General features: G+C 43.8%; 1 protein-coding gene across 1 annotated transcript in view; it reads right to left on the bottom strand.

Moving 5' to 3' along the window:
* LOC147241358 (cadherin-18) overlaps positions 1-16,119 on the bottom strand; it is a 95,426-nt gene that overhangs the window by 41,610 nt on the left and 37,697 nt on the right. The window contains exon 4 of the mRNA XM_086191099.1: positions 7,314-7,433. Coding sequence (XP_086047225.1) covers positions 7,314-7,433 — 120 coding nt within the window. The remainder of the gene's footprint in view (positions 1-7,313; positions 7,434-16,119) is intronic.

Raw genomic sequence — 16,119 nt, 5'->3', positions numbered from 1 at the left:
GTTATTGGCAGTAAAAGAGAAACCGATCAAGGCAGCCTCCAGTTTCCAGGAGCTGCTGCTGTATCGCTCGCACACGCAGGGTTCAATCTCTGCGCTAGCCTGCTAACCACGGTTAGCAGCTGATCAGAGTGGCTGGCGCATTTGTTTCTACCTACAGGTTGAGTGAACTTTACTGTCAGGTTGTTTTCAAGGCCTCCGTGGGCGCGGCCATCTTGAAACAAAATCTCAGGTCTGCTACTCCAGCCCGTGCGCGGCCTGCTCGCCTTTACTAGAACAGCAAATCTGTACATCGGTAACTCTGTATCCGTATATCTTTTCGAAAAAAAAAAACTTTTCAGTTATTGCTGTGACATGTTTTGGTCCCTGCCAGAAGAAGAAAAGGTTGGACTCTCCACGTCCACATCAGGAGAGTGACAGCTCTCGTCTTGATGCGGGAGAGGAAGGACTTAATCTATGAACAGTCTTGATCTGTGTCAGCTCCTTCAATAAACTCGAGCGCTCGCAAATCCCAGATCAGCAGAGAAATTAGCCTATTTAGCAGGGAAGAAGGGGCACTTGAGGGTTCTGCAGTGTCTTTGAGCCTTTACAAGTACAGATGTAAGGTGTGGCTGGGGCGGGTACTCCACTGCAAGGCTCAAGAGGAACAACTCAGCGGGTGAGCAAAAGACACGGACAGGAGCTATGATGATCTTTATCTGGCTGAGTGATAATCTACATGGTTCTTGATGCTTGTTGTGGATTTTTAAAACCCCAACGACGCACATCACAACAGATTTAAATGGGATTTTTCCCACTGAAGAAGAGCAACATGAGGGTGGCTTAAACGGGGCTGGCGGGAGTGATGTGTGACGAGAAAGAAATGCAAAAAGTGTGTGTTAACATCAGAAAAACCTGAGATGGGTGTGTGCTTATGCAAATATACGGCAGAGTGTGAACAAGAGAGGAAATGTTGCTAGCTTAGCTACTAACAACCACCTAGCAGCACAAGTGCTTGGCTTCCCATGGGAAGGTTTCAGAATAAGGTTCTCAAAACCTGCTCTGACAAAGCTGCAATAAAGAGTAAAGGCTGCTTTTATTTTGAAAACTCTCTCCTGGAAGTGATTTCTTTTTGCAGGTCACAGAAGTGACAGAACTAGAATCATGCCTGACAAGACAGACAGAAGGGCAGACAAGAGCTTGACCATGAACCATAAAATCAGCACTAACCATGAACAAAACCATGGAAACCAGTTTCTTCACACCAGCCATCAAAACGCAGAGCTGATAACTCTCTCATCCCTGTTAAACATTCCTCAGGCTGCAGGTGAGTGGAAACAGTGCTAACGCTACTAGCCAACGTAGCCCCAGCTCAGCTGGCTCTCACTGGCTGCTGCAGGCTCAGTTCTCCATTGCTGCTCCCAAACATGTTGGATATTTACAAGATAAAGAGACACTGCGGGATCATTTGGGTTGATAATCTGGTCATATCATCCTCGAGTCAAAAGAGGCGAGTCCGACCCCAAATCAACCTCATCATCATCCTATCGGGCCAGATTAAGTTTGCAGCATTACAAGATTATATTTCCCAGAATTGTTAGTGCAACAGGACACAACTGGAGAACTTTCTCAGGATAATCCTGTTGTAATTTCAGATACGATTCCAACTTCCAGACATCGTGATGGACAGTGAGCAGGTAAAGGTCGCGCCTGCCTGTCTGGGAGTTTGAACCAAAAACTGCGGCAGATGTACAAGGTGAGTCGAGGGACGCCAGCAGCAGGTAGGGGGCTCCAAGGTCTTCCTGAGAGGACATGCTGCCAAGATGCTATTGTTGGAAACACGACTGGAACAAAACTGGGTCAGCAGTGAAATGTTACAGGATTAGATTCAGAAAACACTCATTTGCTTTCCTGCTGGGTTAGATTAGGAGCTGAATCCACTCTCATGTCTGTCAGATTAATAGTCTGGAGTACACTGGTAAAAGGAGAAGATTGCATATCAATACAGCAACTAATTACCAGACTCAGACTAATTATTTACTTCTGCTTATTGGGGATGAATATTAAAAAGTGGACTTGCTGCCTCTGCAGTAACTTTGAGGTAGAGAAATACTCCAAGTTTCTCCAAGTACTGTCTCGCTACTGTGGAGTACATCATACCGACAAGGGGATAATCTACTACTTCAAATGACATTTTCCTGTTTTTTGTTGTTGTTTTTTTTACATAGTACAAGAGACACAATCCAATTTTAAAACTGCACAAATCTTTGCATCATTTGAGGGGTTTGAACTTTGTTTGACATTTTTGGAAAGTCTTTACCAAGTGGCGCCCAGTACAGTGCAACCTTAGGAAAGTCTGTTTCAAAGATCTGAAGTCGCCTGCAAGGAAGGCTGTTCCAGAAAGTTGCTGCTGAGGGAAAAGCGGGATGTACAATCTTGCTGGTCGGAAGTCGACAGCAAGAAGTTTGTCTGATGTTTGCTGGAACGCGGTGAAGCGTCTTTGTCATCGTGACTCAGGGGAACGCACCACCCGCCTGTGGGAGGGGTCAAACTGTTGAGGGGAACAAATCACCTGTGGATCGTCGGGGACTTGCTGCCTCACGAGGTGCGGAGACGTGCACCTAAAAACGATTGCTAATCTGTAGATGTCGTCGTAGACTTCGCAAAGTTTACATGGCAGTTGGAGCGCAACACGTGCATGTGGCACGAGCGTACGTACTTCTCATAGTAAAAATATTAAATTAGTTGGCTGTTGAAAAGACAGAAATTGCATTTATGAATCTTCTTTACTTGGCAATATGGCCTTTACTCATTTTTTTGGTATTAAATTGCTTTTCCATTACCGAAAAACAATGAAATCATTTTTATTTATTCAATGGAGGGAGCTAGCGAGGTTACAGAAATGTAAATTTCTCTCACCTCACTTTGCTATGATGAGTCATGGTGTGATTATATAAATGTCAAGCTATTATTGTCCGTATACATGCAGATATTCAATTATTTCTGATGACTACATTTTAGGCTTTAAGGTCACGTAAAGTATTTTAGAAATGAGATATAATTAAAAAAAAAGAAAAAAGAAACAACCCGCCGCTGCCACATTTGCTGTCTTCTGCCCACACCCCCCTCAGGCGTCACTTCGCTGTCAGTGGTATCAGCTGTGTGTTTCTGTCTCTACTTGAGTTTGCGTCACGCTCATGTCTTTCTCCACTGAAGGAAATCTAATCCTAAATGCCTATCGCTCCTTTTTTTGTATTCTTGGTGACAGATACAGGCATTAATTACAACTCTGCATCCCTGATTGATTCTTATATCTTACAGATGCCTCAATATTGTCTGACTTATGAGGTATGAAGTCATAATTGTGCGGGGGCCTATTTTAGTTGTTTGACTACAAACCAGTAGAATGTCTAATGGATTCCACTGGTTTGGGAAATGTTGGGGTGCGAGGCTGCTGGTTAGCACTCCTGGTAATGAGCAGTTCATTAGTTGCTGTTGTTGTTTTTATGACGTGACAATGAGTTCTTCGTTGATGCAGCCAGCGTTGGTCGCACGGCGCTGGAATCCACCGCAGAATCTAATTTAACTGTTCAAACTCAAGAAAACCCATAAAACACAGGGTGTTCCACTTCTACAAAGAGCTGGACTAAATGTGTCACACACATTTTGCGAGCCTGGTGGTAGAGTTGATGGATGAACACAATTTATTGAACCAGGGTTTTTTCTTTTTTTTTTTTTTTAGACCACCTTGGCAGCACATTTCCTGTTAGTATTTCTTCACATGTTGTGCAGTAGCAGTTGGACGACAACGTATGAAAATAATGCGAACCTCACATGGGGACAACCTACAAATAAAAATACTTGTCAGGACAGGATGATTTTACTAAGTGACTGTTCACACAGTCAGAGGGATCCCTTCATGTGCTTTAGGTGGTCCTTTTATAGTTAGTAACTGTCGGAAGGGAGGAGATGGAGATTAGTTCAGCGCTAATCGGACATAAATAATCTCCCCTTGTTTAATAAAGATAAGGATGCGTGGCCCAATCAATCAAAACAGTTTGCCTGTGAGCTGATAACTTCCTTCAATAAATGCCAGCAGGTTTTTAGGTTTTATAAACGTTGCAGAGGGAATCGACGAGCCCTGATGGAAATAAGCGTCAGACACAACGGGAAACACGACGGTGGAACACCAGGGAACAAATTAGCTGTTGGAGGACCATCAATGGGATCGTTGCTTTCACCAGTAGTTTGCTCCGACCACAGTGACATAAGAGATACAAAACTTAGAGGGAGACAGACCAAAGGACAAGTTTGAGACAAGAATGAATATGTCGTTGGAGAATTAGTGACGGCTGATGCCCAAACAGTCATGTGACCCTAAAATAAAGCCACACAGTCGACTCTCACGTGGCAACAACCTACAGACGTGCTCGTGTTGTGTTGCCTGCAGTTGATGTGACAACGACCAACCACTGCAGCCTGCATTTGTCTCACCTTCACCTGCATCGTCATCACTGTGATGATTATCAAGGTCGCTGAATAGCGCTACGTTTCCCGCAAGCGATTATTGACCCTTGTTTGGCTAAAGTAGCAACGCAGCGAGCAGCAGGAGCCTTGCACACACGGGAAGCTGTCGACAAGGTGCGGAGAAGTTTGTGAGCAGAACACGTGAAGACACAAGACAGCTCCTCCGCTTTTCAAAAAGGATTTTCAGAAATGCTCAGACCAGATGCGATGTGGCAGGGGTCTCATTAAGGCGGTACTAAAGGGGGGGAATCAACAACAGCGAGCCACCTGCTGCTGCTGTTTTCTGCATAACACGAGAACCCCCTGGCAGTGATGCGGCTTGTCTTGTCTCTTTTTTATAGAAGTCGCAGATGCAATTTTATCCCCCCCCCCCCCAAATCAAGACAAACAAACTCTTCAAGATGTTCAAGTAAACAACAAAAATGCAGGTTAAGGCAGGTAAACTGGGCCTGGGGTTTGTAGCTGAGGAGACGGGATCGCTCCGCCACAGTCTGCTAGGTTTGACATGTTGTTAGCATAAGTGCTAAACGGCATGGCAACAAAAAAAAGGAAGAAAAAAGATGCAGGTAAAACAGCTCTTTGTTGCCTGCTGAGGATTTGGGTCAAGTCTGCCACGGTCTGTGGGGATTCCTTTGACACCATATGCGCACAGCAAATGCCATCGTTACCCTCTGTCCTAAAATATAGTCTTCCCTTTTAGGTCATGTGTCTGGGACAATATGCTGCAGAAGGCCACAATGTCAAAAAAGGTGAATTGTCTGCAAGTAAGAGTTCATAATTCTGTAGATTGAGTGTATCTGCAGTACGGTGGGAGCAGGTACACGTGGCCGGGAGGAGGTGCGAGCGCGCTAAAAAATGATAGTCAGCTCCCCGGTGTGATCCTGGAATGTGGCAGCAGGCCAGCACGACTGCTTGAAGACTTGGCATAATAGAGCTCACATGCAAGTGCAGCTCACTCCCACTGTATGTGCAGATTTTCCACTGACCGCTGGAGTTCCTTGTCCTAATTTTAGGGAAGAGGTTGGATCACCAGTGGCGAAAAACAACAGCCAGCTTGTATAAATTAATACGTGTTGGTGGAGGGGTGCTGTGCAGGGAGTGCAGCTGGCTGGGCCTTCAATCGCGTGCCCAATCTGCATGCCCTTCGCTGAATTACAATGCAGACAAGATGCCGAGTCAGCTCGGGCAAAACAAGCTATCTCTACAACTGGACACTGCATTTAAAGAGGCTGACAGAACCTTGATCGCTGCAGTGTGATTCAAAGTGATACTTTACCCAGAAAGGGTATTTTGCCTTTCAAGTACTTACAAATAGGTGTGTTGTGCTCATGATGTTTTTTTTTTAACCTCCTGCATCACTTCTCTGTGACTCCAGAATGCAGAAGGAGCCAGCCACGTATATTTAGCTCGGAGCTAATGGTGACTGATGACCAACGACAGCAAAACCACCTCCGAACATGTATGAATAACCCACAAGCATCTTTATTTTTTTCTACTGCTTTTATTTTACTTTTACTGCGCAGTTTCCTGTAGCCTCAAAGCTAAGTTTCCTTCTGTACATTTAACCAGCGGTACTAGCAGTGAGGAGGCGACGACGTAGCATGAACTCTGCCACGTCATGCTATCGGTAATTTGCTCTGTATTTTGCCAAGACTTTATTTTCAGCTAAAAACGAACCACTACGTACTGTCATGTCACGCGCTCTTTCACGCTATCGATGAGCGTTACAGCTCCGTTTGTTTGTTTTAGCTCAAATCAAAATGTTTGTGTATTACTGAGCACACAGCTGGATCAAGAGTCCGTGGATTATATCAGAAAATGTGCTTGAGACTTTATAAATGGATGCTTTTGGACAGTTTTGCCACGGTTAGCCGTTAGCTTAAAGCTAAATATACGTTCTGGCCCCCTTAGGTTGAGTCACAAGGAGGTCATGCGCCTGACACCTATTTGTGAGTACCTTTAAAGCAAAAATACACATTTTGGGTGAAGTGTCACTTTAAGACACTCAACACAATACGTCGCTTGCATTACAGAGAAATCCCAGTCTTCATTCATGTACGACTGTGAAACCGCACCTTCAGTCCCCTCTACCTTTTCTTCCGGGTAAAGCGAAAAATATTCAGCAGTTCATTTGCGTTGCTCATTCAGCAAGGAATCCATGTTGCAAATGGGCGGCGGAGTCTCAAAGGGGCCAGCAGTTGTTCCAGACAGCGATGAATCAATTCATATAAATGGCTTGTTGTTCATCTTGCACAGCAGCAGCAGCAGCAGCAGCATGCAAACACTCACATACATACATGCATGCATTCACTTTGCGCAACAAAGAGAGATCAGGAGCAAACAAACATGCTCCCCCTCACAGAAACACATTGTTCACATCATGTAAAAGTTATATGTCTCGCACTGGAGAGGGGTTATTAACATTTAATATATTCTAGGAGAGGAAGAGAGAGGAGGCTTTTGAAACAGCTGTTGTGGCTTTCCGCCCTCAGCTGGTAAAGAACAATCCCTTTTTCTTTAAGGCGAATGTCTCCTTTGACCCCCGAGGAGTCAGTTATGGCCTGCAGAGAAGGGGTTGCGTGCTAAACAATAAAGCAGCCGTATTAATAGTCCATAACTCTGCCGTGGCTACTTTACTTTTTATGATGTCAGATGCACTGCAATAATAGAACAGAATGTTCACTGCAAGAAACGTATGGGTGCAGATTTCACAGCATGATACAACAATGAAGATCATAACCGCTTTATATTTATAGTTCCTTTGTCTTTGTGGAAGCATTTTTTGCCAAGCACGCATAGTTATACTGCACCTGTTTTGGGGTCAACGGAGAAATATGGCTGTCCTTGTAGAATACTGTAGACTATCCTGGCACTGTTTCCGTAGGTGGGATCATCAGCATCAGTGGCGGTGACTTGCAACACAGATGTTCCTGGAAATGAACACAGCAGAATGAGTTCCTTAAAAAGACTGTCCCCCATTCCCAATGTTAGTATACTGATGTGCTTCACTGTATCCTGGCTCTCTATGCAAAATCTCCTAGCAACCATGTCTGGCGGCACCAGATTGAATAAGAAATTGTCTGCACAAATCTGAAAGACACTTATAATGTTAGACACGACGGCATTAAAAAAAAATAAATAAAAGGAGCTGCTTTAAGAGGATCTGCCTCTTTTAACAAACACAAAGAAGCCATGCTGACTGTGTTTGCTTTAGCAGCTGCTGACACAAGGTTTCCTATGTGGAACAAGGTGACAAATATGTAAGGATGTAAAAATCCCTGTTATGTCACCAATTGTGGCATTTCAAGGAAGATGCCAACATGTAGTCGGTCCCTCCTTGAATGAAACCCTCCTCTAGAGCTGCATCACAAAGTTGAGACACATGCTAGCTAGCTTAGCGTCATGAATGGCTGTAGGTGGGAAGTGTTAGCATACCTCAGTAAAAAGTCATCACATAGAATAAGTTCAAGAAGTCGCTCATCTCACAGTCAGCTAACGTTCCGTTTTGTTTGCCAGAGTTACAGGAGCTTTTGAGGAGCAGCATCATCTCACTGCACCCAGTCAGGGTGCAACTAAGCGTTCGTTTCTTGAATTACAATGTCTCATAATTTCAAATGTCATAGCTAAAGGTGACATAACCCTATATTCATGTAGGCAAAGATGTTTTGGGGAAAAGTGCAATCGGATGACTTTTGACAGATGTATGCTTACACTTCCCACACATAAACATTGATTGCGCAAAGCTAACTAGCGGTCGGATTGTCTCTGTGGGTCTCCATCCATCCATCGTCATCTTCCGCTTATTCCTACACATTAAGGGTCGCGGGGGGGCTGGAGCCTATCCCAGCATCAACGGGCGAGAGGCGGGGTTCACCCTGGACAGGTCGCCAGTCCATCGCAGGGCCGACATAGAGAGACGAACAACCATTCACATTCATACCTACGGTCAATTTAGAGAATCCAATCAGCCTCGTCCCCAATTGCATGTTTTTGGACTGTGGGAGGAAGCCGGAGTACCAGAGAGAACCCACGCAGACACGGGGAGAACATGGAGACTCCATACAGAAAGATCCCGTGCCCGAGCCGGGACTCGAACCCGAAACCTTCTTGCTGTGACCACTGCACCACCGTGCAGCCCTCTCTGTGGGTCTCATTTTCCCAAATTTTGTCGTGTTCCTCTAAAATGCAGGTCACACCTTATTTTACCATGACGGTAAGAGCACAACAATCGTCTAAGAATCACAGTACTTACGAATACGTACTAATTTTAGGGGAACTGTCAACAGAGCCGATGAGTTGACAGGTGTAACGGAGTTCAAGCTATCTGCTTTCCCAACATTTGGTCGACCAACAAAATCCACTTGAGAGACTGTCTGTATTTCTTCTTTTTGGACTGTACAATCTTGCATTTATATAATCTGTCAGCAGATGTCTGTTATTCACCTGACAGTTAAAGTGGTATTTAGCCAGCAGATGAACATACTGTGCTGTGTGTTCTTCGAACAGCAGTTATGTAAACCCTGAATCATCCCCATCCCCATCGTGACCTTGTAATAGAGAATGATCATAAAAAAAAAAACTAAAAAAAAATTGTGTAAAAACACAGACAGGCAACCAGTTGTCAATGCGAACAACAGTTTACAACCTGCAGAATCCAAGTTATAACACTTAAAACTCCTGGTTTTAATTCAGCTGCTGATAGAAATGACAATAACAAATCAAACATCTTTAGAAACTGGGAGGAATGGCTCATTATTTATTTTTCATTATTTGCGTGAAAGCCGATGTAGTTCAATTTAACACTTGAAGTGATGCTCAAATGACATTACAGGGTCCATTAACCCTTTATAATTACATGATGAGTGCACTGTAATTGCAATACCAGCTTATATAACACATTAGTATATGTACGAATCAGTGTGATTATGTTTGAAGACATGCAAAGGTTGGTAAATAAGAATAGTTTCTCTGTTGTTGTCCTTCAGGAACTCATTATAAACAAAATAAGTGAAAGTCATTCCACTGTGTCCAAGCAGATACGAGTGAAATGTCAGCCATAATGAACCATACACCATATGTGTGGGCTCACTGTCAACCCTGCAGCAAAATGTGTGCAGGAAATAATTTGGATTTAATCACTTTTTGGGTTAAATTAATACAGCAAAAACAAAAAAATGTACAAAAGTAATACACACATTGTACTTTGCTATTCGAGTAGTGACAAAAGGTGCCTTGAGCTGAGGAAAAAAAAAATTCTTTCCTGCATCACTTCGTTGTGACTCCAGAATGCAGAAAGAGCCAGCTAGATATATTTAGCTTGAAGCTAACGGTGACTGACAGCTGACGACAAACAAACCCAAAATGTGTGTTTACCGACTCTCAAGGGTGTCATCAGGTATCATCCACATCTTTCCATCCGGCCATATGCTCAGCAATCCACAAAGGATTTTATTGTTACGACTGCTTTTGTTTTACTTTTACTGCACAGTTTACTGTAGCTTCAAAGCTACGTCTCCTGCAGTTACGTCAGCTAGTAGTAGCACCAACATGCCTGCAGCTAGCTTTGTGCCCAAGGATGATCCTGAGGATGACGACAGGGCATCAACTTTGCCATGTAACATTACAGGAAATTATCAACTTGTTTCATTTTATTTTGGATATGCTGGCAAGATTTGTTATTTTCGTGATGTGTGACAATTACACAGTAATTGAATAGAACCAAACCCTGTTGTAAACTAACACTTTGGGCGGTGTTGTTTTTGTTAGCCGTAAATTGCTGTTAGCTTCAAGCTAAACGTTCATGGCCGGCAACTTCTGCACTATGGACTCACAAAAAATTGATGCAGGAGGGAAGTAAAACACCTTTTAAATATTTGTTAAAAGTAAATACTTATCTGTGACATTTTCCTTTACCATCATATGATGGTTGCTTTCAAAATACTTTCAAATTGCACATTACGACCGATACTGCAGTCATTATGCCCCCTTCTCCAACCTGATTGTAGTTGTTCACAGGTACTTCACCTGAGACCTGTACATTAGGAGCTACGAAGATGTTGAGTGCACATTTCATGATGAAATTCTACTCGTTTAGTGTACTTAGTGGAGTCATTACGCTCAAGTTTGATGAAATAACTTTGAAAGTCAGGTTCACTCATGCAGCGTTGACTCTGCTGGAAATTTGTTTTTCAAGAGTTTTAAGGTGACAGTTCCCCTTTCCCATGTAACAGACCTCCTGGCGAGTAAAGACAATTGACGTCAATTCAAAGCACTCCACTTATTTTACACATTAAAGTCTATTTACTGAGTGCAGAGCACAACTGCATTAGCAACCAAAGTTGTACGAAGTCCTGTGTGTCTCCAGAGGGAGGTGTGAATCGTCAGATGAGCCGCCTTAGGTTTCACACCAGCCGTTTGGATCAGTGGTTCCTGAAGTGCGAGCCACTGCAGGTGGCAGGCCGCGAGACGTCATTTAGCTTAACTAGAAGGCACTCGCCCACCGACGCACCGCCAGACCGAGACTCCCAAATCCAACTGATTGTTCCTCAAATCATTCTTCCAAATGTCATTGAATCCAAATACAACTGAAAGAGAAACCAATATCAGTGCAGGGAAAACATTCCCTCCCTGTCCAGGGTAAAGAAATGTTCCATGCTTGCAGATTCAGTTTGAAATATATTTGTGATGAAATATATCATGAAATTTGTTTGGTTATCAGTGCTCAACAGCCAAGGTAAAAAACTTAACGATCAGATTTTTTTTAGACTACATTTCTTATATCGATTAATAATTTGCACAGCATTGTGGGAGGCCAACATTAGCACAAAATTGATCTGTTTATGGAGGTACGCTGCGTTTAAGTGTTGGTGTTGTCAGAGCTGAACTGAGAGGTTTGAGGCGGACCGCGGGATATTGTCTCATTACCAGCGAGTCCAAGCAATGTGTGTTTTTGTCAGAAAATGGCAGTAAATACATTATGCAGGGCTGTGACCATGAAGAGGTCCTCGGCCGTCTACCAGTAAAAGCATGGAGGTCTTGAGTAATTTCTCTCAGTTGGACAAGTTCTAATGGCTCTTGAGAACCAGATAGCATCTGAAATGTTGCTGCTGCCTGGAGACAAAGACAAAGTTTGAGAATAACTGCAAAGACGACAGCAGCGGGAACAGCTGGTCAGTTGTGAGAGTTTTCCTTTTTCCTGCATCAGAGCTTTTTTCTTCAAAAAAAAAAAATTCTTTTTTCTTCAAGTTCTGTTGTTTCCTATCAACTTTCCCTGATGTGATACTTAAATATGCCTCAAAATGTAAAACAAGACCAGTGTCAGGCTGTGATTGACAGGTGACACGTCCAGGGCGCACCCCGACTCCCGAGCCCCGTCAGCTGGGAGAGACCCTTTTCACGGCAGGTATTCCCACGTGTCATCGCGGGGTAAACACATTTGTAACTGATAAGCTAATTACACTCACATTTTGGAGTGCCACCACCATGCCAGTGATACCAGCACACTGGCCCAACTGAAAGGAACAGAGCCATAATTGGTGCTATTAATTACACTTGTGTTTCCCCTGCAATACGCAGAATGGCTCCTGTGAAAAGGGCCTATTAGCTCCTGACCCTCTGCAGGATATTATTCAATTCATCTGCATTGTGAAGTCCATTCTTGCTTCGCCGGACACGGATAATCATTTCCACTAAGAGCTTAGTCACACCCCTCTGTCCCACTGATTTTTCCACATTGGTCATCTACCTCCCCTGACCTCCGTGGACTCGCTAATGTGGCCACAAAACATAATACACCTTTAAAAGATCAAGGTAGGCCTATGAAGCAGGATTACAAGCAGCGGCTTCTTCACTCTGTCTCGGTCGGAGTCAATTAAGGGCTTGTACCTTCATGTCCGCTCCTGTTTGGTCACAAAATAAAGCCTCCTATTTCCGTTATCTCTCCCGCGATGAAGCCGCAATTAGTTAGCATCGGCCGAGGCTTAATGGTTTGACATCTTAATGGACTGAACTATGACAATAAATCTCTCAAGTGGATGTCAAATGCGGGTTTTCTCACGCAAACCACATTTCAGAGAAGCATGAATAAATCCAACGCATGTGTCAGTCTGGTTTGAAACCCTGAATTTGTTTTGTTTAGAGAGGCTTATGCAAAATCTCCTCAATTTTCTGAAATTGTCGTGTGTATTGATCTCGCCTGCTACCACGTCTGGGTCGACTCTGAATTCCCCCACTGGTTGACAGGGCGACGGTATCCTCGCTACGTCCATTTAGAGACATTTCAAGTGGTGGAGATAAAATAGTAGGACACTGACACTCATGATGGTGCCACCGAAAGGGAGGTATGAAACAGAAATGTCCGACCACCTGGCACGTGTCCAGCTAATCAATTTGGACAGGAAAAAAGAACATCACAACCAATTAGCTGCCTCACTCCCAGACAGCCCCTTCCTGCACTTCGCCAGCGCCAGTATTGACGAACGCTGGGGGATTAGTGCTCTGGAGTGTGAGGACAGTTGATTGTTACAGCTGATTTGACCCTGCAGACGCCGGAGCAGAGAGAAATTACTTTAATGGACGTGAGCATAGAAGAGGGCGGGGGGGGGGGGAGGGGCTAATTATTTTCCCCTTCACAGTCCTTAATTTCCTCCCGCGGGTCATCAATGTCGATTGATTCTTTATTGTGCAACCAATCATGAAGTTTGCAGCCGGCATTTAAACTTTAAAATGAGTGGTATTGTTAGAAAGAAATGGAAAATGCCAGATTAGGACCGCACAGTTTAGGCTGCTCTCTCATGAACCTGAAATTCAAATAACGCCACAAATTCACGGTCGGGACACTTGGAGCCGTTATTCTGGCGACGGGCAAGGGTGGTTTTAGCGAGGCGTAATGAAGTCGTGTTTCCGTTGACGAAATCAGGTGTTTTTGGTGAGACTGGAGGACAATTTCAGACAAAACGGTGGTTTCAGAAGTCATCGAGTCACTGTCAGCAGTCCAGGTGCTTTTAGCAACATGTTTAGACATTTTCCATCGTTCCGCTGACAAATGCAGAGCATTTCTGTGGATTTTTAGGGATTTGCAGCCATATTACCTTCACCAGAAAGGCTTGAAGCAGGATTTTCAGGACATTTGCATGGAGTTGTTCCACGCTAAACTTGGGGTGTTGTGATGAGACGTCAGGAAGTTTAAAACTGTCTTTCCAGTGGGAAAACCAGATCTTTTCAGCGAGACCTCGGAAAATTTGCATCCACGCTTCTGCAGACCAGACTGGGTCTGTGGCGTATTTATCGCCTTTTTTTTTGGTTCTTTTTTTATGGTAACAAAAATTTTCTCAGCAAAATGTCAGGCCACGATTTAGCTTGAAAAACTGTGAAAAATGATCAGATGCCATACAGATGTTGTTGCACATTCAAAAAAAATTGCCAAAATAATCACAAATATTTGGATTCATCCCGGTTCCACAGATGTTATTTTTATTATTGCACTCTCATTAAATAAACAGCTCTGCTTTCTCGACCTCACGCTCGTCTACGGGCCAGCGCCATCTCACCTAGCTTGATCTAAATCTAAAAGTAAAACACTCAGCATTCTGACGATAAACAAACTTCCACACACACACAAAAAAAAGCACCAAAACACACACAGTCATGAAAGAGAGCGACATGGCCTTGACACATCCGTCTTAGAAACAAATACTGAATGGCAAAGTTGTTATGTGTGTCAGGCTCATCTGCTCATGAATATTCATGAGCACAACCAGGGAGATATTGACTGTTTATAAAGCGGGTGCCTACAGGTCTGTTGGGGTTTGCATATTTAATCGGTCTTGCACATTTCCATCTTCTGGCTGCAAGACACTGATGAAGCTGTTCATTTCCTCTCTGAGAAGCTTTTTTTTTCTTCTAGTATTTTCTCACAATTTTCCAGCAAGCGAGAGGATTATGTTTTTTAGACACACAGATACAGTAGGAACGGGCCGCCGTCAACCACACATGCTCTGCTTTTGAAACCCGATTGCAGTTATAGAATTCTGGCCACCGCCTGGACGAGCTGCAAGCCTTGACGGAGCGACTGTGGGAGCCGTGCTTCTGAGCTATTGTGCTGTGAGGCATCGGACCGAGAGGGGAAAAAAAAAGGTGGCTTTTGTTCGCCGGAGCTAAAAACAGAATAAAGAAATAAAAAATAGATGTTTGATACATGATGGTGGGCATGTGAGGAGCAACCGTCTCAAAGGAGGTGGAGAGAAGCTTTTCATTCCTCCATGACGGCGGTGGACCCCGCAGCCTTGACGGCACTACTGAGTGCTTTATAAAGACCTGCACACCTGGGAAACCATCCCAACAAGCTGCAAAAAACACTGCACGCTGCTCAGAGTAATAATGTGTTTGAAGCCGATTTCTTTCCAGCCATCTGAGTGCACAGTTAACAGATCTGGCTTTGATATGTCTCTTTACTGGAGGAAAAAACAAAAAAGGATAAACATTTAACGGCCCAATGTTTGCATCCCTGTGTTTTCTCTTTTTCTTTGTAAGAAAGTTCAAATGTTTGATGACTCATCCTGCACTCAGGGGCAGTGAAAATGCCTTCTCTGATTTTTATCCCTCTTGTTCATCCATCACGTGACGAACTGTGGCCCCAAGTGACTTTTCCACACAGGCTCGCATTGTGAAAGAAGCAGCTGTATAACATTTGATGCATGTTTGTTTTTTTTCTCTGATGAAATGCAACATTTCACTTTTGCAACTTTGGTCTGATAGCATTTGGAGCGTCTGACAGGATGCAGGACTGAGCACGAAGCACTTTTGTGACTGTAGAACTGTCAGAAAATAGTTTTGAGCGTCGCCCAACGACTGCCGAAGGACGTGTTCCACTATCACAATTTCCATCCTTCCAGTCAGGTAATATTTGGGGAGTTGACAAGAGCCACTTGACCAAAAAAGTGTATTTTGCCTTTCGGGTACTCACAAATAGACATCTCACACTCACGGAGACATTTTCCACCTCCTGAATTATCGCTTTGTGACTCCAGAATGCAGAAAGAACCAGTCACATACATTTAGCTCGAAGCTAACGATGACTGACGGTTACTAACTTGCATTTACAACCCCCTACTCCCTCGTCTGGTGTAATCCACGTTTATCCAGCAGTGTGTTCATAACTGGTACATACTAAAGGAGTGTGAACACATGTGAGTGAGGTGGTTCAACTGGATGCACCAGTTGTTGGAGCTCGGTGCTACCTTGACAACATCATTGCGAGGCAGTTTTGCTTTTTTGGTGTTGGTGCTGCTATAGCTATTGTTTAGCCATCAGTCTACATTAGCTTCAAGCTAAATATATGTGGCTGGCTCTTTCTGCATTCTGGAGTCACAAAGAAGTGATTTGTCTTCACGAGTGCAGGAGACAACAAAAGAAGAAGCAAAAACCAGAAATAAACAAAAGCCTTTCGGGTGAAATATTGTCCACATTCAACAACAAGAAGTAGCTGATTCAGCAGGCGTGACACCATCGTGTTGGGGGCATTTTGAGTTCTAAGCAAATGTACCAGGCGATCCAAATCCATGACAAGTCCACTTCTAGCATGATGACTTTACCAACAACAAATTCATTTGCAGGACT

The sequence above is a fragment of the Aulostomus chinensis genome, chromosome 21 (assembly GCF_037954235.1).
Source record: "Aulostomus chinensis isolate RoL2024-O1b breed Wild chromosome 21, RoL_Achi_v1.0, whole genome shotgun sequence".
Classification (NCBI taxonomy): Eukaryota; Metazoa; Chordata; class Actinopteri; order Syngnathiformes; family Aulostomidae; genus Aulostomus; species Aulostomus chinensis.
This window is presented reverse-complemented; position numbering and strand designations above follow the sequence as displayed.